Genomic DNA, 23,126 nt, shown 5'->3' on the forward strand with positions numbered 1-23,126 from the left:
TCCGGCATCTAGAATTCCCTGCAATATTGAGTCTTTTGCCTGATGGAACCTTGGTTGATGACGTCCGATATCATGAGCTCATAGGTGATAATTGTGGTGCCCATCTGCGAAAGAGTAAATATTGGTATAAACATTACATTGGTTGTTTTATGTGCTCAACTTACAGCCAGGACGAGTGAGCGAGTGAGGTAGAAGAATCCGCTGCCGGAGAGAGCTGTCATGTCGTTTCCCAACTGCTCACTAAAGCGCTGGACCTAAGGATACCAAATATAATTACCTAAATAGAAAGGATCATTAATTATATCCACCTCTATAGACCAAGCCTTGGAGGGAACATCCCGCAAAGCTGTGACTATCTTGCGTTCGTAGTCATTTATAGAAGATGCCACGAAAATTGTTAGCAGGGTTCGAACCACAGCAAAACCCAAAGAGTACCAAAAAGCCAGCATCACAAGAAAGTCCACTCCTATATTTCTGTTTAAAATATAAAATATTAAAATATTAATAAATATTTAAACCATTTTAAAACATTATTCAACTCACTTGAAACTGTTGAACAACTGAAAGCAGATAAAGGACATGTTGTTGCCAAAGGCCAGGAGAACCAATGGAGCTATTGCAGCATCCAGAAGTCGCACAAGTCGTTTTAAAGCCAGATAATGCTCTCGTACCTCCGTCCAAAATATTGCTGGCATTACCTTCCTATGGACAGCGGCAATCCTCCGATAAAGTTGGTGAAATCTGGCGGCCAAACCAATCCCAATGCACATGATAAAGCAGTCGGTAAAGGAACGTGGATAGGCAATTGTCTGGTTAACCCACTTAAAAAATATTAAATAATCATTAAAGATTTTCATGACTAATGTAAAAGATTTTTCTCAAACCTCAAAAATGGGTAATAGCCAAATGTGGTAGGGCAGAATCATATAAAGATGTGGACGCTCCCACTTGTAGATACTTTCAAAGTAGGTTACGTTAATTTTGCACTGGGTACGCTCCATGTTGCTGAGATGAAATGAGTTGCCCAGCAGAAGACAGTGTTCCACTGAAAAATATATTTGATACAGGGCAAATAAAATTAAAAAAAATAAAATGTTAAATATTACTTTAAATCTCTTATATTTAAACATACAACTCACCCAAAGCAGATGACATGACCACCGCAAACACAATATAGATGCGCTTCTTTATCTTGTACTCCCCGTAGAAGCGATAAGGAACCCTCAGAAACAGTTGCTCCACAGAATGCCAAGTTCGCATGATCCTGGGCCACTGAATGGCCAACCTCCAGAAGAACAAGTGCTCCAAAAGACAGACTATGTACAGGGAAAGCGTGCTCGAGGTATGAAAGTTGATGGCAACCTTAATGACATAATTGATAACTGCACCGAATTCACAGAGATTAAGAATTACAACGAGGCAGGAGTAGAAAATCCGAGGCGAAAGCCAACGAAACCGGATGTCTGCAACATCCAAGGCGCGAACATTGCTCACGGGTAGCAGGCCATAGATTTGCGATATAAATAGAACTGCGATTGGAGAACATTTAAATTTTATTAATGATTTTTTAGAGAACCTTTTCGAGTTAGAATCGCACACCTTTTGACACCGCCCGATGGAATGTCTCGCCCTGCGGCATGGCCAAAATACAACTGGCTGCCAACTTGCCAATCTGGCGTGCAAAATGCCCCTCACTTAACCAAGGGGGCGTGGCGGCCTTAAACGATTTACCAACTGAGTATTTACAACTAATTGCGCCACCTGTCACACTCAGCTGACATGACAAATGGCCAAGGAGTGCGACGATGGGTGTTGTGCTTTTTGTTCATCAAGCGCACAAGGGCTGCAATCCTTTGCGACGATTGGGTTCATCGAATTGCAGGAGGACCAGCTCGTAGGTGACAATGGTTCCGGCCATCTGATGGGAAGAGGAATCCAAAGGTGTGAACATGAACTCACACTTTTTCAATGAAGCTACTCACTCCAAAGAGAAGGCGCCGTGTGAGGAAGTAAAACTTTTTGCCGGAAAGGGCGACTGTCTGGGTCGTCATCTGGAATATCAGTCGCTCCACCTCCACACACCAACTGCGGCTCGAAACCCTTCTGAGGATTCCAAGACCCCTCTTCGATTCCTCATTGATATCCGCTGCAGTGAGAAAAACGAAGGCGGTTCGTCCGATGAGATATAGTAGCGAATACCAGAAGTATACATAGTTGATGGGCCAGTGAAGTTTGCTAGGAGAAAAAATATTAGAAGGGTATAGTTACTAAACTAGAGATTCAAGTAAGAGTAGAACTGTAAATAAAATTCTATTAGAATATTTTAGATAGTATATAGTATGCCAAACTTAATTCAAATAACTATTTTCCCTTAGAAGACTCACTTAAAAATGTTCAGCAGTTGGAAGCACACAAAGTAGAGGTTATTAAAGCACGAAATTAAGATAAGACTCGACATAGCGTTATCCACAAACTCCAGTAATTCACACATTTTAACGTAGTGCTCCCGAATTTGGATAAACACCGACTCAGAGACCTCCTCATGTTCCAATTTGCGAATACGGCCAGTGATTTGCTCAAAGCGATAGGACAGCCCCATGCTAACCATCATGATAAAGAGGTCCATGTAGTTCCAGACAAAAGTGCAGGCACCATTGGCTATCTAAGAAAATAAATTCTTATAATAAATGTTAAATAATTATTTGTTTTTAAAAACTTACCAGCACAAAAGCAGCTACAATGGGACTGTAAGGCAGCAGTTGAAACACATAGTCGTAGTTCCTTTGGATGTAATCATCAAAACTGGCTACTCTTGTAATATTGGTGCACAAATTAATGCGACGCTGGTAGCTCAGAATAGCTGATACTTGGAACAGAGCGTGTTCTCCTAAAAGTTTATAGTGATAGAAATAATTATAAAATTTAAAAGAAGTTCTTACCCAAAGACAATGCTATAATCGCTAAAGCAGCCAGTTGAACTCGACGCCAAAGATTTCTTTTCGGCATTTCATAAGGAGTTTTATTAAACACCATTTCCGTCTTTGTCCAGTATCTAATAAGTTCTGGCCATTTTTTTGCCAGGCGAATAACCACGATGTAGGCTGATAAAACACAACTGAAGAAAACGAGACCACCTAGAAATAGAAAAATAGATCAAATAAATACCTTTACAATTAAAGTTTAACTACAACTCACCAAAATTTTTCGCTGTAATACCAATCCTGACCAAGTGACAGAGCATTCCCAGAAACAATATTAAAGTGGCAGCCATAAAAATCAGGGTAACGATCATCGGTATTGACTTGTAGGCAAATCGAATCCTTCGCGGGTTGGACTCCCGAATGCCAATCAAGGGCATTATGGCAAAGCACTGAGCCAAAAACATGACTAGGAAATAAATTCAAATATAGTTAAAGTTAAAGTTAAATCAGAATCCTCTTACACGGATAGACAGCTCGATGAAACAGATCCAGTTTCTCATAATTTGGCAGCTTTTCGCTTGCCAATATGTTGAATTCCGTATTCGATGGAGGCTTTTCCGGCCTAGTTAAACTCTCCACTGCCTTTCCATCATTAGTGGTATCCTTACTACGATTTTTGCGGAAATTCAAATTATGTCCTTTCATGTCGCTGGTCTTTTTTGCACTGGCACGAAATGCGAATTTTAAATAGCTCCAAAGCTTTTCATGGGCGGAGTTGAATACGGAAAGCCCCACAATGGGTTTGGCAGCTCTAAAGTGCCAATAATTATGGGTTTTAAAACATAAGCTGACTCAAAGATGTGTAATAACTTAGGCATTACTGAAAATATGTATAAATAACCCAACAACACATTTTCTAAACTATTTACCTATAGCAAATGCCCCTATTATTATCAAATATTTTCTTTAGATCATTTTGTATCTTTAGATCTGTACTGCAGCTGAACATTTTTACCCAATCCTTAAACCGTACATGCTTCCCTCATTTGTCACATATGAACTCATGCTTCTGCAGTGGAAGCAAAGAGCTCTTAACATTTATGTTGCTTTTGAAAAATTTATTGAATATTCATTGCTTATGAAAAATGACATGACAAATGGGTAAGGAGTGCGGCGAATGGTGATGTGTTTCTCGTCATCAGGCGCACAAGGGCTGCAGTCCTTTGCGTCGATTGGGTTCATCGAATTGCAGGAGGACCAGCTCATAGGTGACAATGGTTCCGGCCATCTGAGGGGAAATGGAATTCAAAGGTGTGAACATGAACTCTGAGATTCCCAGTGAGATACTCACTCCAAAGAGAAGGCGCCGCGTGAGGAAGTAGAACTTCTTGCCGGAAAGAGCGACTGTCTGGGTCGTCATCTGGAATATCAGTCGCTCCACCTCCACACACCAACTGCGACTCGAAACCCTCCTAAGGATTCCAAGACCCCTCTTCGATTCCTCATTGATCTCCGCTGCGGTAAGGAATACGAAGGCGGTTCGTCCGAGGAGATATAGCAGGGAATACCAGAAGTATACATAGTTGATGGGCCAGCGAAGTTTGCTAGGAGATCATACAAAGAAAATATATATAAATTTAAATAAAGAACATGCTATACTTTTGTGAACTCACTTGAAAACGTTCAGCAGTTGGTAGCACACAAAGTAGAGGTTATTAACACACGAAAGTAGTATCAGACTTGACATGCCGCTATCCACAAACTCCAGCAATTCACACATTTTAACGTAGTGCTCTCGGATTTCAATAAACACCGACTCACAGACCTCCTCATGTTCCAATTTGCGAATTCGAGCAGTTATTTGCTCGAATCGGTAAGACAAACCCTTGCTGATCATCATAATGAAGAGGTCCATGTAGTTCCAGACGAAAGTGCAGACTCCATTAATTAACTGAGGAGATAAATTCTTATAATATTTTTAAGTATTGGTTGTTATAGGAACTTGCCAGGATAAAAGCACCAATAAAAGGGCTGTAAGGCAGCAGTTGAAACACATAGTCGTAGTTCCTTTGGATGTAGTCATCAAAACTGGCTGGAGTAGTTATATTGGTGCACAAATTAATGCGACGCTGGTAGCTCAGAATAACAGATACCTGGTACAAAGCATGTTCACCTAAAAATTTATAATTCCAGAAATAATATTTCTAAAATAAAAATAAGTTTTTACCCAATGACAATCCAATAATCGCAAAAGCAGCTAACTGAACTCGACGCGAAAGATTTCTTTTGGGTATTTCATAGGGAGTTTTGGTGAACACCATTTCCGTTCTGGTCCAATATCTAATGAGGGCTGGCCATTTTTTTGCCAGACGAATAAAGACCACGTATGCACTTAAAACACAACCAAAGAATACAAGTCCAACTGGAAAAAATAAAACAACTCAAATATATATTTTTTCAATTATAGTTAATCTAAAACTCACCAAAATTTTTAGCTGTTATGCCAATCTTAACCAGATGAGTAAACATTCCGAGAAACAATATTAAAGTGGCAGCCATAAAAATCAGGGTAACGATCATCGGTATTGATTTGTAGGCAAATCGAATCCTTCGTGGATTGGACTCCCGAATGCCAATCAAAGGCATTATGGCAAAACACTGAGCCAAAAACATGACTACAAAATGGAGTTATATTTATCTAACTATAAATATAATAACTAGTTGAAGTTATACTTCAAACTCTTCTTACACGGATACACAGCTCGGTGAAACAGATCCAGTTTCGCATAGTTGGGCAGCTTCTCGCTTGCCAATATATTGAATTCCAGATTCGATTCCTCCACAAATTTGGGTGGAGGCGATTCCGGTTTGACCTCCTTTCCATCATTACTTATATCCTTGTTAGGATTTTTGCGAAAATTCAAAGTATGTCCTTTCATGACGCTGGTCTTTTTTGCACTGGCACGAAATGCGAATTTTAAATAGCTCCAAAGCTTGTCATGGGCGGAGTTGAACACCGAAAGCCCCACAATGGTTTTAGTCGCTCTGAAGTGCCACTAATTACAGTTTTTAAGACCTAAGCTGACCCAAAGATATAAACAACAATTATGAAATTATAAAACGAGACTAGAGATGGTCAGACTCGAGGAGCATGTCGACGGCTTCGGATGGAATCCTGAAGCACCTGAAGGCGCAGCGCCGAAGGCAACGGGCCGTCCTGACCATGAGATGGCGATGTGCCCAGGGAGGATTGGAGTTCGAGCAGCTGGACACGTTCTACAGAGCCATCAGGCCATGTAAGTGAGCCAGAAATAATTTAGGCATTACTAAACTATATACAAATAACAAAAAAAAAACAATTTCTTCAGTTATTATAATACTTTATATTTATTTTAGATCTTTGTGTCGCCCAGGTCTTTGGCATTATGCCACTATCGAATATACTCAGTCGCGATCCCCAGGATGTTAAATTCAAAGTAAAAAGTGTTGGTCTTGGAATTACTTTCTTACTTCTATTTCTTGGAGGAATTAAGACCTTGATAACTGCCAATGTTCTCTTCAATGAAGGACTCAATGCCAGGAATATGAGTAAGTCCTGGAAAGTTATTAACTAAATTCAATGATTAAAAAGTCACAGTTGGTCTGGTGTTCTTTATTGTGGGCATGGTGAACTGGCTGAACTTTGTTGGCTTCGCTCGTTCCTGGTCGAATATAATGCTACCCTGGAGCTCCTTGGATATCCTGATGATGTTTCCTCCCTACAAAAGGTGCAAAAGAAGCCTTCAGTCGAAGGTTAATTTGATAGTGTTTACAGTGGGATTCCTTGCCTTAGGTGAGTCTGCTATATCATACTTCTGATCAATACTGATGATATATAATTTTAGGAGATCATATTCTGTATTATGCCTCCGGATATTTTAGTTACAGCATGCGCATTTTGCAGTGCCCAGGAAATCAGTCACAAATTACTTTTGGACTTTTTCTGAAAAATGAGTTTTCGGACATAATGGTTCTGCTGCCCTATAATCTTTTTTCCATATGCTATGGATTTGTAAGAATTATTTTATGTTCTGATTCTTCCTTTTAAATATGCATTCGAATTTTAGTGGATCAATGGAGTGTTTAACTTTTTGTGGAACTTTATGGATATTTTTATAGTGATAACTAGCACTGGATTGGCTCAAAGGTTTCAGCAGTTTGCCGATCGAGTTAAGGCTTTGGAGGGTCGTGTAAAGTTTCATAAAAATCCTTTTAATATATCTTTAGTAATATATTTATCCTTTAGCACGTTCCAGATGCCTTATGGTGCAGTATCCGTCGTGATCACATTCGCCTTTGTGAACTAACAAGTCTCGTAGATGCCAGCATATCCAACATTGTTTTCCTCTCCTGTGCGAATAATGTGTATGTGATCTGCAATCAGGCACTAGCTATTTTCACGTGAGATAATACAAATTATAAATATTATTTTACACATTTTAATTATTTTATCAAATAGTGAGCTTCGACATCCCATTAACTATGTGTACTTTTGGTACTCTCTGATATTTCTGATGGGAAGAACTGGTCTCGTCTTTATGACTGCCTCCGGGATCCACGATGCCTCGATTCTGCCTCTTAAGTCCTTGTTTATGGTCCCCAGAGATGATTGGACGCAGGAGGTGCAGAGATTCGGTGATCAGTTGACCAGTGAGTTTGTGGGATTGTCCGGCTATCGTTTATTCTACTTAACAAGGAAGAGTCTTTTTGGGGTAACAACATTTTCATTTTAAGCTTTCTATACATTTTTAACCAATTCTTAAAACCTAGATGCTTGCTACTTTGCTCACTTATGAACTTATGCTTCTGCAAATGGACGCAAAGAGCCCCAAACACTTGCGATGCTAAAGAAAAGTGTAGAAAGTTTTTATTTTTATAAACAGTATTATGATATTGTGTATCGAAAGTCCTTTTTAATGTGTTAAATAAATTTCAAAATTCATAATAAAGTTTCTGATGAACTCAGAACAATTTTAAAACTGTTATTAATAAATATGTTATTTTCTGAAAAAAAAAGTAGCTCAGCAAGCCATAACTACAAAAAATGTATAAAATAAATATTTTTATAAAAAGTATTATAATATTGTGTACCAAAACTCCTTTTTAACGTGTTAAATAAATTTCAGAATTCATAATAAAGTTTCTGATGAACTCAGAACAATTTTACAACTGCTTTAAACAAACATGTTAATTTTCTAGAACAAAAGTAATTCAGCAATAACTTTGGGAGTGAGTTCCTGTTCGGGTTCATTAAACTCACGCGGGAGTCGGGTGCAACAGGAGGGTTCCCGGTTGTTAAATGGCCAAAAAGCTGCCCGGATAATTGGCCATTTGAAGTATCATTTCAATTTTCGGCCCGTCGGCTGTCACTGGCAGAGGGCGAATCCACAAATGGGAGGGCAACCAAAGTCGTTTGCCATTAGTTTCAATTATTCTTACACATGTAGACAAACGTAATGTTGATGGCAACTCGTCGAGCTGGAAAAGAAGTTCAACTTAGGAAAAGTTTTCTTCCTGAAAAAAGGAGCCAAACGAGTTGGTAAAGTTGCGAAGGAAAGGAGTGAACGAACCTGGAACGGGAGAAACAATCCGAAATGGCTTTTCAATTTCCCAGGACTCGCGGCCTTTGACACTTTGCCAATTAACACTTTCCTGGTTACCGATTGCCATTTTTGTTTGTGGTGGAGCGAAGCGAACTCCCAATCCCAATCCTTTTTTCGCTGGAGCTGCAGGGGGGGCAATTATCCTGTCAGGAAGTTTTCGTACGCAGCCGAAGCAGGTAGCAAAACAAAATGCCAGCAAAAACAAAGGCCCGGGTCATTAACAGGCGCCGGCACCCCGATTTCCGGACTCCGCACGTGAGTGAGTCAGTGGCAACCCTTGTTGAGTCGCCTTTGTTTTGACCGTCCAACTGTCATGGCAACCGCTCGGCAACTCGAAGCCCGAAAAATCGGGTGAAAATTTTCACTCAGAACGTGAGGAACCGCCGCGGAGCGAGGCCATGAGCCACCAGGATGAGCATGGACATACCAGAGACCGTTTCCCTGCGCAAGTTCCGCGACTTCTCGGCGCGCCAGAAGCAGGAGCTGTACGAAACGCTCCTCGAGCTGGCCGAGTCCATCGAGGAGCTGCCCAAGAAGTCGCTGCGGAAGACCCTCGAACTCACCCTGGCTGTTCTCGAGTACAAGGGCGAGCAGGTGCAGCGCCTCCAGGAGCAGACTGCCGGCGGAGGCGGAGGAACCTCTGACCGCCGCCTGCAGGACGAGAACGAGAAGCTGAAGCGAATGCTGCAGAAGCTGGAGGACGAACGCGATGGCCTGAAAACCAAGTCAAAGGAGGTGAACTGCGCATTACATAAAGTAATTACAATACTTTTTTGAACGAATATTTGTTCAGTTAGGGGAGGAAATCCGACAACTGGAACTGCGATTAAGGGAGGCGGCCCAGCAGGCGGAGGCCAGTGACAAGGACTCCTCGGATCCTTTGTCTGAACTGGACAAGCAGGAGCAACTACTGCAAAATATAGACTCCAAAAATAAACACATAAAGAGGCTACTGAAGGAAATAGAGGTGAATAAATAATTTAATAATTAATCTGTGTAATAATATATTAATATATTGACCCAAATAAAAGTGCATGCATTTATTTTCTACTCCTTAAAAAGTATTTATTTTATGTTTCTCTTCTTTTGATTGAAATTAAATTAATAATTTTGTTTTTTGTATTTTTTCAGACTCTCCAAAATCAAAACATAGCTCAATCAAAGACCATCGTACTCCATGAACGGGAACTGCAGAACATCAAGGCCAATCTTGTGCAGCTCAGCCAGGACATCACCAAAGTGGAACAGGAGCGCAAGTGCCTGAAGCAAAAGGAGCAGCTGCAGGGTCTGGAAATCGCCAGACTGGAGGGAAATGTTACCTTCTTGGAGGTGGAACGCGAGAAACAGGAGCTGGAAATGCGGCAGTTCCTGGACAAATACGAGACCAAGGCCTTGGGTTGGAGGCAGGAGCTCGAGGATCGGGAAAAGGAGGTGGAACGCCTCAGGAAACAACTGGAGGGAAAGAGCATCAGCTCAGTTCAGACCACTTCATCCAGCAGTCAAAGCCAACAGGAGGAGGAGCATGTGAAACTAAGACATGTAAGGAAAAAGATTTATTTAAATAACAAATCTAAATACTAAATAAATGTTATTTTAGCTGCTTGAATGCCGAGAGCAGCAGATTGAGAAGCTGGAGGCGAGGCTCAAGTCGATGGCCGAGGAGATGGTGACCTCCACGAAGGTGATGAACCAGTTGTGCCTCGAAAAGGAGCGCTCCCAGGATCCCGAGCAGCCGCGTGCCTGCTGCCAGATGATCGAGGAGCGGCTTCAGGTGGCCAACGCCCGGAGTCAGCAGCTCTCGGAAATGCTGGAGGCCGCCGAGCAGGACAATGTGCTGAAGTCCAAGCAGGCTCTGCACGCCCTGAGTGCTCTGGAGTGCTACAAACGAGGCGAGGATGGTCTGATTCCAGCTTTGAGACGCTGCTCGGGATTGGAGCAAAAGCTGGCGGCACGCGAGAAGCAGCTGAGAACCTACATCCAGGAGCTGAATTCCCTGCACGAAGTTGTCCAGGAAAACGAGCTGCTGCGTCGGCGACTCAAAATACCCGATGATGTGGTGATCCTGGCCAAAAATGTGCACTCCAAGCAGCGTAATAAGGATAAGCAGATCGAGAGATTGACCCTCAAATTAAGGACTTCCGAGGAACTGCGTCTGCAACTGAAGTTGGACAAGAGTGAATTGAGGTAGGTTATCTGTGACTAACATATAAATTATAATGATAAATTAATTAAATATTAGGCGCAAGCTTCTGGAGCTGCAACCGGATCAGCCACAGGACTTGGATGTATCCCTGCAGCCTCCCAGTGAAGTTGGGGAAGTTCCGGCCAGTGCTCCCCTGGAGAATTCCCCCAGACGTGGTCAAGGTGATGGAGCCGCCAGTTCAGAGATGCAAAATCGCTACGATGAAGTTCTGGCCGAGAACGAAACACTGCGCTCTGGGATGTACGAAATTCTGGAGAAGCTAAGGGAGTACGATGGTGGGTTTTCAATTGAAGATATTATATTTATTATCTACATCTATTATATATATTATTGCAGCCACTTCAGAACACATAACCATTGATTCAGAGCTGCTGCGCCGTCTAATCGAAGCTCTTCCGAGTGGAACAGCCACTCCCCAACGACTTCAGGGTCAACTTCAAGAACTGAAAGCCAGAGAAGAGGCTCTTCGCCAACTTTTGCAGCAGCAAAACTACAGCGAATCGGAAACGGGGGAACTGTCTTCCGTCCAGAGCCTCTGCGATGTCCCTGAAATGCCAGATGAACATCCGGAAGATGTGAATCCCATTGTTAATACTGCCACGAGACCAAGTTCTCCGACTGAAGCCACAGAGGGACTAATGAGACCTGTGATCCCTGATCCCGAAACAGAACCTAAATCTGAGGTATTGGCGGAACTCTCCATCCTTCGCAAACATTATGAGGAACTACGTCTTCACATGTCCGCCGATGGCAGTGAACTCTTGAACCAAAACCAACAGCTTCACGATAAACTGATCAGTTTGGAGTTGCAGCTGGAAAAGCAAGAAAATTCCTATAGTTATATGAGGAGGGATTACGATGAACTCCTGAGTCGAACAAGAAAACAAGAAGTAGCCTCTATAGAGGATAAGGCAGCCTTGGCCAGGCAATTGGAGGAAAAGAAGAGTGAGTTACTCGACACTCAGAACCAATTGGAGGAAGTCAAAAGGAGGAATTTATACACCGCCGAGGAGCAACAGAAATTAGAGCAACGAAATGCCATTTTGAGCATGCAACTTGCTCAGGCGGTTGAACAACTCTTAGGAGAGCTAAAACCCTCTGAAATATGTGCTGAATATGGCATTATTAAGGATAATTATCAGCTGGATTATGTCACAGCAGAGGAGTTTGAGAACCAGAAACAGGAGTTGGTAAATTGGAAAAGCAAACAGGCGGAGTTGCAGAGGGAAACCAAGAATTTAGAGGGTCTACTCCAGATTGCCAATGGACAGGTTGGTCAATCCACATAGGAATAAACCAATAAATAAACTAAATAATTTTTTTATTCCATAGATCCACTCGCAGCAAAAGTTACTCAATGAGATTACAGACAACCATATTAATCTGCGCCATTTGGTTGCTGATCTACAGAGTAGTTCCGATGAAAAACTGATGCTGGCTAAAGTGCAAAGGGATTTGGATAGTGGTAAGTGATCTCTTAAATATAGATTGTATTTTATCTTAATTTATATCCCTAATTAAAGCTAAAGCTGACTGCTCTCGCTTGGAAACAGAGCGAGAGCAACTGCAGCAAAAGGCGGACTCCTTGCAAACGCAACTCTTTGCCAGCGAATTATCCTTGAAACAGGCGCAACAGGACTTCCAAAAGGAGCGCACCAATAGCGATATTAAGCACAAGTATTATATATTTTTAAACAGAATAATCATTTATTTATAATCATATATTTTTCTAGATTCCTCCAGCATTCGTTGTTTATGCTCAAAGATAAATATGCCAAATTCACGCCACTGGTCTTCCTCACCAACTTTGTGTTCGCCTACCAGAAATTCCAGCGTCGCCTGGAGGAGGAGCAAGTGCACCAGGGAACTGCTGATCACACTGCCCTCGTTGATGAAGTAACCGCGGTGGTTCAGGCCAAGATGGGATCCAAGGAGGAGAGTTCTCAGCAGCTGGTGAAGCTCATCAAGTCGGAAACCCAAACGAGGCTCTTGGAGCAACGCTGTGAGATCCTGCAGACCAAACAGGAGGAGCTCCTCCGGGAACTGAGTGAATTGAGGCTGCGACAAGCCACCGAAACGGAGCATTGGAGTACCATTCAGGCTTTGTTCGGTGAGGGAGTTACTCCAACTCAATCCCAATCCCAATCCAAGGTGGATGCGGAAACCAATACGGATGCAGTGACTCCTATCCCAGCCATGAGAAGAGCTGCCCAGCTGATAGACAGGCAATCCTCGCCCATTGGTTCACCTTTGAGAAAGCATCCACCTTTGGATACTGCGACTCAAACTCAGGAAGATTCAGTTAAGCTTTCGGAGACGGCAGTCCAGACAAATGGCATTCTTGGCCAGCAAAATCAAGCCGTTCAAACCGCAGACGCTGTGGAGGAAACCAAGAGAGATTCCCACTTGGAATTGCAGAAAATGCAGGAAACGTAAGAGTACATTATTTTAAAATTTGTTTAAGATTTTATATCATATCCATAACATTTGTAGACTTCAGGAAGCCAACCAACGCATCGAGGTTCTTGGCAAACAATTGGAGGCTTCCAGATCGGAAAGCCGCGAATCCGAGAGTCCTCACAGTGGAGTGGTGGAAAAGACCATACTCTCTTTCCACACTCTGCTCCTGGAAAAGGATCAGTCCATACAAAAGTACCAGGACCTTCTGCAAACCGAAAGGGATCAAAATCAACAGGCTATCAGCAAACAGGCGGCTGAAAATGAATCCCTAAGAGCCACAGTCAATAACCTTAATTTTAATATCAAGACCAAGGATGCGGAGATTCAGGAGCTCAAGGGGAAGTTGGAGCAGCAGCCACAGAAACCCAAGGCAGTTTTGGAGCGAACTCCAACCTCGGATTCCACTTCCAGTTCAGAAAGTTCAGTCAATGAACTTACGGATGAGAAAATCGAGGAGTTGTTTGAAAGTAGTTCCGTGGAAAGACCCCACGAAGAAGTGGAGGTTCATGTGGCGGCGGAAAATCCTGTGATTGAAGAACCAGAAGGTGAGGAGGAGAAACAGGACACTGAGGAGCTTAAGGAACTGCCCACACTGCACAAACAAATCAGGGAATTAAAGGACAAACTGGAGTACAGCGAGAAGAACCTCAAAACAAGGGAAGAGGAAGTGGAGATACTGAAAGAAAAGTGAGTTATACAGCAAAATATATTTAAACAAATAATAAAAACTATATTTTACAGGCTAAAACTCTGCCAGGAAAGGGAAAAGTCGGTGGAAAGCACTGTTAATCCAGAGCTAGATCAGTTACGCATTTTCCTCGATGAGAAGGATAAGCACATTAAGGATCTGATGGACACTCTAAAGAACTTCCATGTAAATATCTAAGCTTATAATACGCGTTCTATTTTTTGTATAAAACTTTATCCTCGAAGGACGACCAGCAGCGCTATATCAAAGACACTTCCAATTTCTCCGAGGATCAGATAGCCAAGTTGGCCGCCGATCTCAACCGCACAGAAGCCACTAACAAGATATATCACACCCAAATGGAGGCACTGCGTCGCCAGCTGGCGAATGTGACCCAACGGGAGAAACAAGCCAGAGATCTGAGTCAATCTCTTCGCCAGCAGTTGCTCAAACGTCCAGTGGTTTCCATTAAAACAGAGCTAAATGCGCGGGTCAAGAATGAAAACCAGCAGAAGCGAATCCAGCAGTTGGAGGCGGACTTGGACGAGGCACGTGGTCAACTGCAGAGGCAGCAGACCCTTTTGGAGGCCAAACGCACCAGGAGTGCCAATGAGGTGCAGCTCTGGGAGAAGCAGAAGAGGTACCAACAGCAGGCGGAGAAAACGAAGGCGAGATTGGAGGAAACCGAGTTGGCACTGGACAAGACCAGATCTCTTCTCCAGGCAGCTCGCACCACAATTGCGCGTTTGGAGAAGGATAAGCAGATAATGGAGTCCAAGCTGGGCAGAAATGGTCCCGCGAGCAATGGCTCTGGAAATACTCTCAAGTGCTGCCGCACTCCATCCTGCCCGAATCTCCAGCACGTGGGAGTGGGCAACAAGTTCACGCCCTCGCCCTCGGAAAGTCCGGAAACCTACACGGGTCCCAGTAGCGAGTGCAGTTCGCCGGCTCATCGTTCCCAGCCGCCCAATGGGCACTTCTTCGACCAGAGCCAGGTGGACCTCATCGAGGCGCTCAAGTCCCGCATCGAGCTGCAGCAGCGCAAGATCATCGCCATGGAACTGGAGGGCAGGGGCAGCAATGCCCTGACCACGGAGCTCGAGAAGATGCAGGAGCGCTGCCAGGCGATTGAAGCGCAGAACATCCGACTGGAGGCCAGGAATCTCCAGCTGCAGTTGGACTCGGATCTTCTGAGGCAGGGCGACAGCAGTGATCGACTGCAGAAGAGGATCAAGCACCTGGAGGAGTGAGTATTGATGAGGTTCTATAACTAACACTTCTCTTTATAAAATGTTCCTTTTTTCTATAAGTTATATCCTGGCCCTGAAAGAGGAGATGGCCCGCAATGAATCCCGCAGAGAATTGTGCAAGTGCAGTGGCCTAAAAGTGAACACCAATCAGGGACAATCTGCGGAGCAGACGATCCTTTCGCTTCGGAATCTTGTGGAGAAATTGCGATCGGAAAACAAGTTCCTCAAGGATGGTCGACGTTCCACGGAGTCCAGGAGCTCTACGGATTCCACTCCGCCGGAGGCGGCACGACTGCAGCAGCAGAATGCAGAGGCAATGGAAAAGATTGCCGCACTGCAGCAGGAGCTGCAAAAGCGGACGAAATGCAGCCAGTGCGGTGGTCGCAGTAAGGTAATGGGTTGTAGTATAACTAAGATTATTTCTTTATTACAACAATAATATAATATTGTTCTAGGACGCGGCAAACGAAGAGCTTAAGTTCATCAAGGAGCAGTTGGTGAAGAAGACGCAGCTTCTGCAGAAAGCAAAGGTCCTGTTGACTCGAGCAGCCGCAAAGGAAAAAGTGTTGAGGGAACAACTCGCCTTGTGGAAACGAAAATGCTCCGAACTGCAAAATGTGCCCGTGATCGATGAAATTAGCGAATAACGAATTTTTTTATAATAAGATAAATGTTGTACAGCGAATGAAAAAAATAACCAACCTTTCATGTTCTTTTTCGAGGGGTTCAAAAGTTGGCGCCCTTTTAAGAGTTGCCAGACTGAGTCAAAGTGGTGCCGTCACCCGATAACTGCTATTTTAAAACAGTGAATCACATTTACTTAATGCAATCGGAAATCAAATTAAAAATTGTCTACAAATTTTAACATATTAAGAAGTTTTAAATTAGTTAAGAAAGGTGTTTGCCACCAAAGTATTTATTTTTATTTAAAGTGATTTCCTCACCAACTATCGTCCATCTTTAGGCTTATCTACAATTCTGCTTTAGAGTACCCCTGATAATTGGCTGGCTTAACAACAATAAACACCGGCAATTGGAGTATAATGAAACGTTAATCAGACTTTGGATTTCATTCTTTCTGGAGCTCTTGCATCAATATGTCGTACCAAGGATACCAACAGCTCCTCGTGGAGCAACAGGGAAAGCTGCTCGTGGTTAAGTTCAACAATCCGAAAAAGAAGAACTGCATCAACAGGCTCACCTACCTGGAGATGACCCGGGTTTTAACCGAGGTCAATGACGACGAAAGTGTAAACCTAGTTGTTTTCACCGGCGTAGGTGATATCTTTACGGCCGGAAATGATTTAACCCAGTCCGCGAAGACCGACGATATAGACGCCTTCTTCAAACAATCTAATGCGACTTTCAAGGCCATGGTGCTCAGTTTCGTGAACTGCAAGAAGATAGTATTTGCCCTGGTTAATGGACCAGCCATTGGAATTGGAGCCACCATTGTGGGATTATGCGATGTGGCATGGTGTTCCGAAACGGTGAGTGTTTAATAGTTCCCCAGGACTGAGTTATGTTTTACTAGAAAACGCCTTTTCAGACCTATTTCTCCACCCCTTTCACGAAGTTGGGCTTAGTTCCAGAGGGTGGTTCATCCTATATGTTGCCTCTCATTCTGGGGCGTTCCAAAGCCACGGAAACCCTTCTCCTCAATGAACCTCTTTCCGCCAAGGACGCCCTCCAGTTCAACTTCGTTTCTCGTGTCTTCAAGCCCAGTGAACTGGACACTTGGATCTGGCCTAAGTTGCGTCAGTATTCCGAGTTACCCACAAACTCCCTGCTACAAGGAAAACGTCTTATAAAGGAGGGATTCAAGGAGAATCTCCTCAAAGCCAACGAATCGGAGTGCAAGCAGCTACTGCTTCAGTTCCAACATGAGGAATTCTTTCAGGCCATAATGGACTTTGCCTCCCGCAAATCCAAGTCCAAGCTGTAGATGTTTGAAATGTTGTTGTATTTTTGGCAAAGCCTTAGGTTTATTTTTATAAAATAAAGATCAAAACAAGTGCAATTTCTGCGATAAGATTAAAGCTATTTTAGGTGCGTAGGATGATGCCCTGTAGATTATTTTGTTGAGGCTTTTAATCTTTGTTTATTTAGGTGTGCCGACTCAAACTAATTTTGTTACTTTTTCAGTGAATGTTTATGTTTATTATGGATAAATGAATAGGACAAAAATACAAGTGATATGTAAAAAATGTACTGTATTTTATTGTTTTCATTGGCTAAAAACGAATAAGATAAAGCTGAACTTATAGTTCTGAAAAAAATAAATAAAAAGGGAACAATCTGGCAACCTGGAAGTTGACTTATCGATAGACCAGTAAATGAATTTTTCCCGCCCAACTAAAGTTTAAATTCAGCATACACTCTTTTATAGTTCACTTTATTATTGCATACATACGAGTATTCGTTTATTAACATATCATTCGACCGATGCCTCTGTTCGTGTGTGTGTATGTATATAATATGTATATGACCGTATTGCACTTTTTATATTAGTTCAACATTGAGTAGTTCTCACAGGAGTTCAGATCCTTGCCGCAAAAGCTTGATAATGAACTGTTAGTGACTTAGATTACACTATGCTTTACATTCCTGTATCAACTAGATCTGGCCAGACCATAACTCTGACATCGTGACATTCTTCTAGGGAAATTCGTTGGCCTCTCTCTCCAATTCTCAGAGTATTACTCCATATCCTCGATCTTAGCTTAATCTTAATCCTAGTCGTGCCTGCTCATGTACAAATTGATGATAGACGTAGAAACATATCTATAATAGCCAGTTAAACTTAGGCTGCGTTTTAAGTTATTTCTAATAACTGCCCTATTCAATTCATAATCTTTACAATTAATCAACAAAAAGTGCTACAGGAAAAACGACGTTGTCTCAATTTGTTTACTCCCTCCACTTAGCCTACCGAAAATAACCGAGAACCTTAGCTAAACTCCCCCCTTAGACTACTTAACGTAAGGAGTGCCACTAGATGCAGCACCACCAGACTGCACCACTTGGTTTTCAACCCACCCGCACCACCATGATGCAATTCGGCAAAGCTTTCACCTGAAAATATTTAATAGATAATATCGAGTGATGAATTTATTTAATTAAATGCAATTTACCATTCAGAATGTGCACCACAATGGTAAAGTTTTGGAACTCGCTTATGGAGCACGTGTAATTGCCAGAATCCGTTTTACTGATTTTGGCTATGGAAAGGGTGGAGTTGGCTCCATCTTCCATCAGTTCCGTTTTGACGCTGAAAAAGAATTTTAAAATAAATTAAACTAAATTTCCCGTTTGCAACCAAGCCCATTAAGATTATACATATATTGTTTTATAAACCAAAATCAATTATAACCAAATTTTAATGCGCTTTAGTACCATACACTTGATTACAGGGTCCATTTTCATGACCCGCACTCACCTCACTCCCCCTCGAGTGACGTCATAGTTGAGAATGTTGTCAATGTGCTTCCAAAAAACCACAGAACTGGTCATGGCCACATTTCGCACCACACAAGACAGCTGCAGGGTGGAGTCAATCTCGTAGTACTTCTCCTGCAGCGGATCGCCCACCTCGTCCACAATCATCACCTTGGGAGCTATTTAATGGATTTGTATAACCTTTTTGCTTTAATTAATTTCGGGCTTTTAACTTACCATTAACATGCAGGTTAATCTGAATGACACGGGGCGGATGAGTCGAGATCTGGCACTCGTATATTGCTTCATCGTCCTTCTTCACGTTGGTTATCTTCAGTCGCCAGTTGTTGGGGTACTGGAACTCCATTTTGTAGCGCTTATCACCCGTGTACGTGTGCATGCCCACTGTCAGCAGATCCAGGGCATTATCCTCAGCCTGCGTGTTGTGTCGCACCCAAGAGACCTATTTTAAAGTGAGTTATAAAGTGTTTAAATTTTTATCTTAGCAAGGATTAAGGTTCACCAACTTTTAAAATAAATATTAGGAAGAAAAGCAAGTCAAGAAATTCTAAGAGTTACAAATAAATAAAAAAAAACATGCATAAAAATACATCTTACGTAAATGAGACAAATATCTTAAACACCCAACCCTTTCAAAAAATGTGTAGCATACTTATTTGCGACATTCAGGAATCATTTTTGTGAGCAACTTAAAAGTGTTTTAAATACATACATCCAAATATTTTTTATATCAAAAAAATATCGAATGGTTAGGTTAAAAACAGTTTCAAACATATGAAACAAAAATTTTTACACACTGAAACTATTTTTATTTAATATTTAAACATAAATAAGGTAAACGCTTACAGTCTTATCCTGCAGCAGTGAAATCCTGCAGTTCAGGTGGATGCTGGAGCCCGCCTGCACGGTGAGATTGGTGGCCTGGCCCAGCCGCTGCACATCCTCGAAGTGGGGGCCATACCTGCGATATCATCATGAGGACATACACTTCCAATTCACGAAAGGATAACCTCTTTCCAAGGACTCACCTCTGATCGTGGTGGTGATGCTTGTTGGCCGAGGAGAACGTGTCGAAGATGTAGTTCAACATGGGGGCATCCGTTTTCTGGCCCTTCGCCAGCGGATGCTTGCTGTCCACCTTGACGGCGGAGTTGTGGACATGGCCGGTGCTCCGGTTCCTCGCCGGCTCGGTGGGCGTGGCCACAGAGGAGGCGTTGGACGAGCCGCCGGACAATGAAGTGGTGGCCACTGTGGCCGGCACTAAGGCATTCACGTTCTGGCTGCCAATAGGCTGGAAGGAGTTCTTCCGCCCCGAAGGATCGGGCTGTGCTTTCGGATCCCCTGTGCCCCCGCCCGACTGCAGGGATAGGGACTCCATGTCCTGGCCCTTGACCAGGTTGACCTCCTGCTCGAGGATCGGCAAGGAGGACGTCTGGCCCTCGGGGATGATGTAATCCTCATCCACGCCATCCGAATCCGAATCCTCGGGCACAGCCTGGCTGCTCCCCTCCGCCGGAAAGGAGTTATCGATTCCATTCGAATCTGGGTCTTTTAATTTGGGGAAGAGCAAGAGGGAGAAGAGATACGAGCGAAAGTTGAGAATTGATGACATGGCTCAAGCACTCATGTGTGTATATGTCAGTATGCTAATGCCAAATCGGCCGATGTGTGCGGGGGAGTTTGTTTGTTCGTTGCGAGTACACTGAAACCTTCTGGGACCGAGCAAATATTTAGTTTGATTCTCCCCGAGAGCAAACAGAACTAAATTATGTCGGCCAACGGATATATTGGTGTTTATCAAAGTTAAATTCCTAGTCTGCCAATCCAATTAGTAAGAGAATCCACTGATGCTACACACATTTTAATCCAGGCTCATAAGATATTTATTAAAGTTCAATTAAATCAAATTGGTTGCTGCTAACAAGCTATACAATACCTATCACATTTACATTTGGTTTTGTTTGAGCAATTTCTATGGAACATTTTACGATAAATTTGGTACGTTTTATTTATCTGTTTGTGCATAACAAAACTCAAATGTGCACCTAAATGTACAAACACACAGAGCTGTTGTTATTTTTGTTAAAATATAGATAAAAATTTAAAAATAAGTTTTAAATTGCAAATCTATTCACCGCTTATAAAACATTCCTAATGTTTAAAAGAAAAAGCTAAACTTTTCATTCCTTAAAGGAAATATTGCATACTTCAAATTAAGAAAGGGAGTTACATCTTCAATTATTTTTATTTTATTTTTTTTCTGCTCCTATAAATTCAGAAATAATAATATTTTTCAATGGGAATGTTTTCATTTATCTGAATGTATTAAGTAACAGCAAGGGTAATAAAGTTTTTAGCCAACAAATATTGGTTTTATAAATTAATTGTGTCGGCATTTTTATAAATCCTTAACTTTTGACTGTTTGTGATAGTTTCACACTACCAAAGTCTCTAAATTTGTACCTTTAAAACTCAAACCACCTATTAATCTGATGTATGTTATCACTAAAATAAAGCCAACTATATATTTTAACAGTCGTGTTCCTAAGTAATAAGTCCCAGCAAAAGACTTAAAAAAAGCTATTAACGCTGACCTCCTTTCAGAAAAACCATAACTTCCACTGTCTAAAGGGGCTATCCCATCAAGTGCTAAAACCGAGGATAAATGGAACTCCGCCGTGTGTTTTTGACACCAGTCCTCAGACAATGGCAGCCAAGCGATTGGGTCAGCAGGATAATTGAAAACCAATTACATAATTATGCATTAACCGCTCTCGGAAACTTGGGAGTAGCAATTTCGCAATTTGCCTACCGTAACTACTCCGCAACGTGGACACCTGGAGGGGGGCGGCAGTGGGCGTGGCAGCCGTCGTTTGCCTGGGAACTTTCGATGATGAGGGAAGGTCGAGGGAGGAGGAGGAGGGCTCCACCAAGGGATCCAAGCCCTGTATCCTGTTAACTGTGTCGTAGATGCTCTTGGCCTGAACAAATCCGCCGCCCATGATCGTTGCGATGAGGAGGAGCAGCCTGATCAGGTTGTAGATGGAACATTCGAGGTGAAGGTCACCCGATGATGAGTACTTGGTGGCTTCTGTCGTTGCTTTAGTTCGGGGTCGCGTCTTTTCAGCTGGTTCATTCAAACGCATTTTGCAATCTGGCGTAGTCGGCTCTAACTAACTGCATTGGACTCGATTTCTTTTTTGCCGACCTAACCGCTGTTTTTTTCCCGTTCCTATTATAGTTTTTGTATTTTTTTTTTTTTGGGTCACCTATGGCGTCTCACGCACTTTGGCCATTTGTTTCTCGTTCCCTTTCGGAGTCACGTAAATATCGAGTTGATTAATTCACATAAAGCAGGGATATCCTTATTGATTAACTTAATATGTGCTCTAGGAACGATCGTTAGGAGAAATCTCTTCTGATTCACTGTTTCAGTTGTTTGAAATATTTTTGGGGATTCACATAGTTCCGGAACTCACTGACCTATACACACCCGATTACGGAACGCACTGGGGGACAAGGGCACACAGATTGGATCGAGAAAGCGGGAGTTAGGGATTGCACTGGGCCAGGATGCTCAATCCTCAGGCATCCTTCAGATAACCCGTAACGATGGCAGTCGCGAATCGCAGCACGGACGGGCAGAACTGCATCACGTACAATGGACGACACCGATTTGGTCGAAAGCGGAGAATCGGAGCTCGGCATCCGGATCCTTGCGAAGAACGTCAACGCGCCTGAAGACTTCGCCAATGACTGGCCATCCGAGGCAGGAACTTGGACCCCGTTGTTGTTGATGTCCCATTCGCAACTCGTTCGCACTTCGTCCTGGTCTCGGTTTCACCACAGGATGCTCTCTGTGCTTTTGCCTGCGCATGTCCTTGTTTCGTTAAGTTTCTACCCCTATCCTGAGGTGTGATTCTGCGAGTGGTGGGTTAATCCTTCGGACTTAAAAAGGGGTGTTTGAAGTGGTGGTTTATTATTCGGAAAAATCGTAACTAAGCAGTGAACAAGCAGTAAATATTCTAATGCGTGAATAAAGTGGTAGCTGTATTGGACTGTGCCCGAGAAATAGGCATAAAGCAGTCGTAAAGCAGTAGATGCACTTTATTCAATCAACAAGTAGTCCCTGAAAATTTAGTCTTATTTTATATAAGACAATAATAGGTAATTAATAAATCATTTTCTAATTTTTTCAGCATTTAAGGTGCTTTTCATCTTTTCAAAAAACTACTTATATAGTAAAAATATATTCATAACTCGATACAAAATTTTATATCAGGAGTGTCCAAATATTGCTATAAATATTTCAACCATAAATGAAAAATGCACACCAGATGGCGCCTGTTATTTTGCCCAAACACATTTGGACCAAATTTGCAGTGCGGTGTGTAAGTGGCTAACACGAGGAAGGACCTCGTTCTTATCCTTAACCCTTGTGTGTAAATAAAAAAAATACTTGTTGAAGTTATTGCAGCTGATAGGTGAAAGCTGTAAAATTTA

At 42.5% G+C, this 23,126-nt stretch overlaps 7 protein-coding genes across 7 annotated transcripts; 3 read left to right on the forward strand and 4 right to left on the reverse strand.

Annotated features, from left to right (window-relative positions):
* Positions 1-8: 8 nt before the first annotated feature.
* On the reverse strand, positions 9-1,639 carry LOC108100255 (gustatory receptor for sugar taste 64b). The gene is made up of 7 exons (XM_017204031.1): positions 1,600-1,639; positions 1,140-1,529; positions 885-1,045; positions 544-821; positions 309-474; positions 165-254; positions 9-104 (listed from the first exon to the last, which is right to left on the reverse strand). The coding sequence occupies exons 1-7, from the start codon at positions 1,637-1,639 to the stop codon at positions 9-11; spliced, it is 1,221 nt and encodes a 406-aa protein (XP_017059520.1).
* Positions 1,640-1,828: 189 nt separating this feature from the next.
* On the reverse strand, positions 1,829-3,626 carry LOC108100250 (gustatory receptor for sugar taste 64a-like). The gene is made up of 7 exons (XM_017204027.1): positions 3,443-3,626; positions 3,196-3,387; positions 2,940-3,134; positions 2,721-2,887; positions 2,385-2,662; positions 1,983-2,235; positions 1,829-1,918 (listed from the first exon to the last, which is right to left on the reverse strand). The coding sequence occupies exons 1-7, from the start codon at positions 3,624-3,626 to the stop codon at positions 1,829-1,831; spliced, it is 1,359 nt and encodes a 452-aa protein (XP_017059516.1).
* A 493-nt stretch (positions 3,627-4,119) lies between these two features.
* LOC108100252 (gustatory receptor for sugar taste 64a) lies at positions 4,120-5,860 on the reverse strand. Its single transcript, XM_017204029.1, has 7 exons — positions 5,671-5,860; positions 5,405-5,596; positions 5,149-5,343; positions 4,928-5,094; positions 4,595-4,872; positions 4,273-4,525; positions 4,120-4,209 (listed from the first exon to the last, which is right to left on the reverse strand). Exons 1-7 carry the CDS (start codon positions 5,858-5,860, stop codon positions 4,120-4,122), a joined length of 1,365 nt encoding a protein of 454 aa, XP_017059518.1.
* Positions 5,861-6,072: 212 nt separating this feature from the next.
* On the forward strand, positions 6,073-7,808 carry LOC108100257 (gustatory receptor for sugar taste 61a). Its single transcript, XM_017204033.1, has 8 exons — positions 6,073-6,217; positions 6,318-6,509; positions 6,559-6,753; positions 6,806-6,972; positions 7,028-7,150; positions 7,207-7,361; positions 7,420-7,672; positions 7,731-7,808. The coding sequence occupies exons 1-8, from the start codon at positions 6,073-6,075 to the stop codon at positions 7,806-7,808; spliced, it is 1,308 nt and encodes a 435-aa protein (XP_017059522.1).
* A 1,094-nt stretch (positions 7,809-8,902) lies between these two features.
* LOC108100672 (centrosomal protein cep290) lies at positions 8,903-15,853 on the forward strand. Its single transcript, XM_017204688.1, has 14 exons — positions 8,903-9,298; positions 9,357-9,530; positions 9,695-10,102; positions 10,161-10,747; positions 10,803-11,041; positions 11,103-12,037; positions 12,099-12,231; positions 12,290-12,443; positions 12,500-13,198; positions 13,260-13,913; positions 13,968-14,100; positions 14,160-15,160; positions 15,225-15,555; positions 15,620-15,853. Exons 1-14 carry the CDS (start codon positions 8,975-8,977, stop codon positions 15,809-15,811), a joined length of 5,964 nt encoding a protein of 1,987 aa, XP_017060177.1. The 5' UTR covers positions 8,903-8,974; the 3' UTR covers positions 15,812-15,853.
* Positions 15,854-16,164: 311 nt separating this feature from the next.
* On the forward strand, positions 16,165-17,184 carry LOC108100156 (enoyl-CoA delta isomerase 2). Its single transcript, XM_017203913.1, has 2 exons — positions 16,165-16,654; positions 16,714-17,184. The coding sequence occupies exons 1-2, from the start codon at positions 16,262-16,264 to the stop codon at positions 17,107-17,109; spliced, it is 789 nt and encodes a 262-aa protein (XP_017059402.1). The 5' UTR covers positions 16,165-16,261; the 3' UTR covers positions 17,110-17,184.
* Positions 17,185-17,540: 356 nt separating this feature from the next.
* On the reverse strand, positions 17,541-22,365 carry LOC108100706. Its single transcript, XM_017204734.2, has 7 exons — positions 21,436-22,365; positions 19,652-20,171; positions 19,470-19,584; positions 18,840-19,065; positions 18,604-18,781; positions 18,299-18,435; positions 17,541-18,239 (listed from the first exon to the last, which is right to left on the reverse strand). Exons 1-7 carry the CDS (start codon positions 21,767-21,769, stop codon positions 18,115-18,117), a joined length of 1,635 nt encoding a protein of 544 aa, XP_017060223.1. The 5' UTR covers positions 21,770-22,365; the 3' UTR covers positions 17,541-18,114.
* Between the last annotated feature and the right edge of the window lie 761 nt (positions 22,366-23,126).

The sequence above is a fragment of the Drosophila ficusphila genome, unplaced genomic scaffold (genome assembly GCF_018152265.1).
Source record: "Drosophila ficusphila isolate 14025-0441.05 unplaced genomic scaffold, ASM1815226v1 contig_286, whole genome shotgun sequence".
In the NCBI taxonomy this organism is placed as follows: Eukaryota; Metazoa; Arthropoda; class Insecta; order Diptera; family Drosophilidae; genus Drosophila; species Drosophila ficusphila.

Excerpts from the sequence above, each read along its gene's own strand:
- LOC108100255 (XM_017204031.1), bottom strand. The coding sequence starts at position 1,639 with ATGCCGCAGGGCGAGACATTCCATCGGGCGGTGTCAAAAG. Across the intron at positions 255-308 it reads CCAAGGCTTGGTCTATAGAG|GTCCAGCGCTTTAGTGAGCA; the intron begins GTGGATATAATT and ends TGGTATCCTTAG. Across the intron at positions 105-164 it reads CTCGCTCACTCGTCCTGGCT|ATGGGCACCACAATTATCAC; the intron begins GTAAGTTGAGCA and ends ACTCTTTCGCAG.
- LOC108100250 (XM_017204027.1), bottom strand. The coding sequence starts at position 3,626 with ATGAAAGGACATAATTTGAATTTCCGCAAAAATCGTAGTAAGGATACC. Across the intron at positions 3,388-3,442 it reads TCATCGAGCTGTCTATCCGT|TCATGTTTTTGGCTCAGTGC; the intron begins GTAAGAGGATTC and ends TTTATTTCCTAG. Across the intron at positions 2,236-2,384 it reads CAACTGCTGAACATTTTTAA|CAAACTTCACTGGCCCATCA; the intron begins GTGAGTCTTCTA and ends TTTTTCTCCTAG.
- LOC108100252 (XM_017204029.1), bottom strand. The coding sequence starts at position 5,860 with ATGAAAGGACATACTTTGAATTTTCGCAAAAATCCTAACAAGGATATA. Across the intron at positions 4,526-4,594 it reads CAACTGCTGAACGTTTTCAA|CAAACTTCGCTGGCCCATCA; the intron begins GTGAGTTCACAA and ends ATGATCTCCTAG. Across the intron at positions 4,210-4,272 it reads CGCGGCGCCTTCTCTTTGGA|ATGGCCGGAACCATTGTCAC; the intron begins GTGAGTATCTCA and ends ATTTCCCCTCAG.
- LOC108100257 (XM_017204033.1), top strand. The coding sequence starts at position 6,073 with ATGTCGACGGCTTCGGATGGAATCCTGAAGCACCTGAAGGCGCAGCGC. Across the intron at positions 6,754-6,805 it reads AGTGGGATTCCTTGCCTTAG|GAGATCATATTCTGTATTAT; the intron begins GTGAGTCTGCTA and ends ATATAATTTTAG. Across the intron at positions 7,673-7,730 it reads CAAGGAAGAGTCTTTTTGGG|ATGCTTGCTACTTTGCTCAC; the intron begins GTAACAACATTT and ends CTTAAAACCTAG.
- LOC108100672 (XM_017204688.1), top strand. The coding sequence starts at position 8,975 with ATGAGCATGGACATACCAGAGACCGTTTCCCTGCGCAAGTTCCGCGAC. Across the intron at positions 11,042-11,102 it reads GAAGCTAAGGGAGTACGATG|CCACTTCAGAACACATAACC; the intron begins GTGGGTTTTCAA and ends ATATTATTGCAG. Across the intron at positions 13,199-13,259 it reads TTGCAGAAAATGCAGGAAAC|ACTTCAGGAAGCCAACCAAC; the intron begins GTAAGAGTACAT and ends TAACATTTGTAG.
- LOC108100156 (XM_017203913.1), top strand. The coding sequence starts at position 16,262 with ATGTCGTACCAAGGATACCAACAGCTCCTCGTGGAGCAACAGGGAAAG. Across the intron at positions 16,655-16,713 it reads TGGCATGGTGTTCCGAAACG|ACCTATTTCTCCACCCCTTT; the intron begins GTGAGTGTTTAA and ends ACGCCTTTTCAG.
- LOC108100706 (XM_017204734.2), bottom strand. The coding sequence starts at position 21,769 with ATGCGTTTGAATGAACCAGCTGAAAAGACGCGACCCCGAACTAAAGCA. Across the intron at positions 20,172-21,435 it reads CACGTTGCGGAGTAGTTACG|ACCCAGATTCGAATGGAATC; the intron begins GTAGGCAAATTG and ends CCAAATTAAAAG. Across the intron at positions 18,782-18,839 it reads GATTAACCTGCATGTTAATG|CTCCCAAGGTGATGATTGTG; the intron begins GTAAGTTAAAAG and ends TCCATTAAATAG.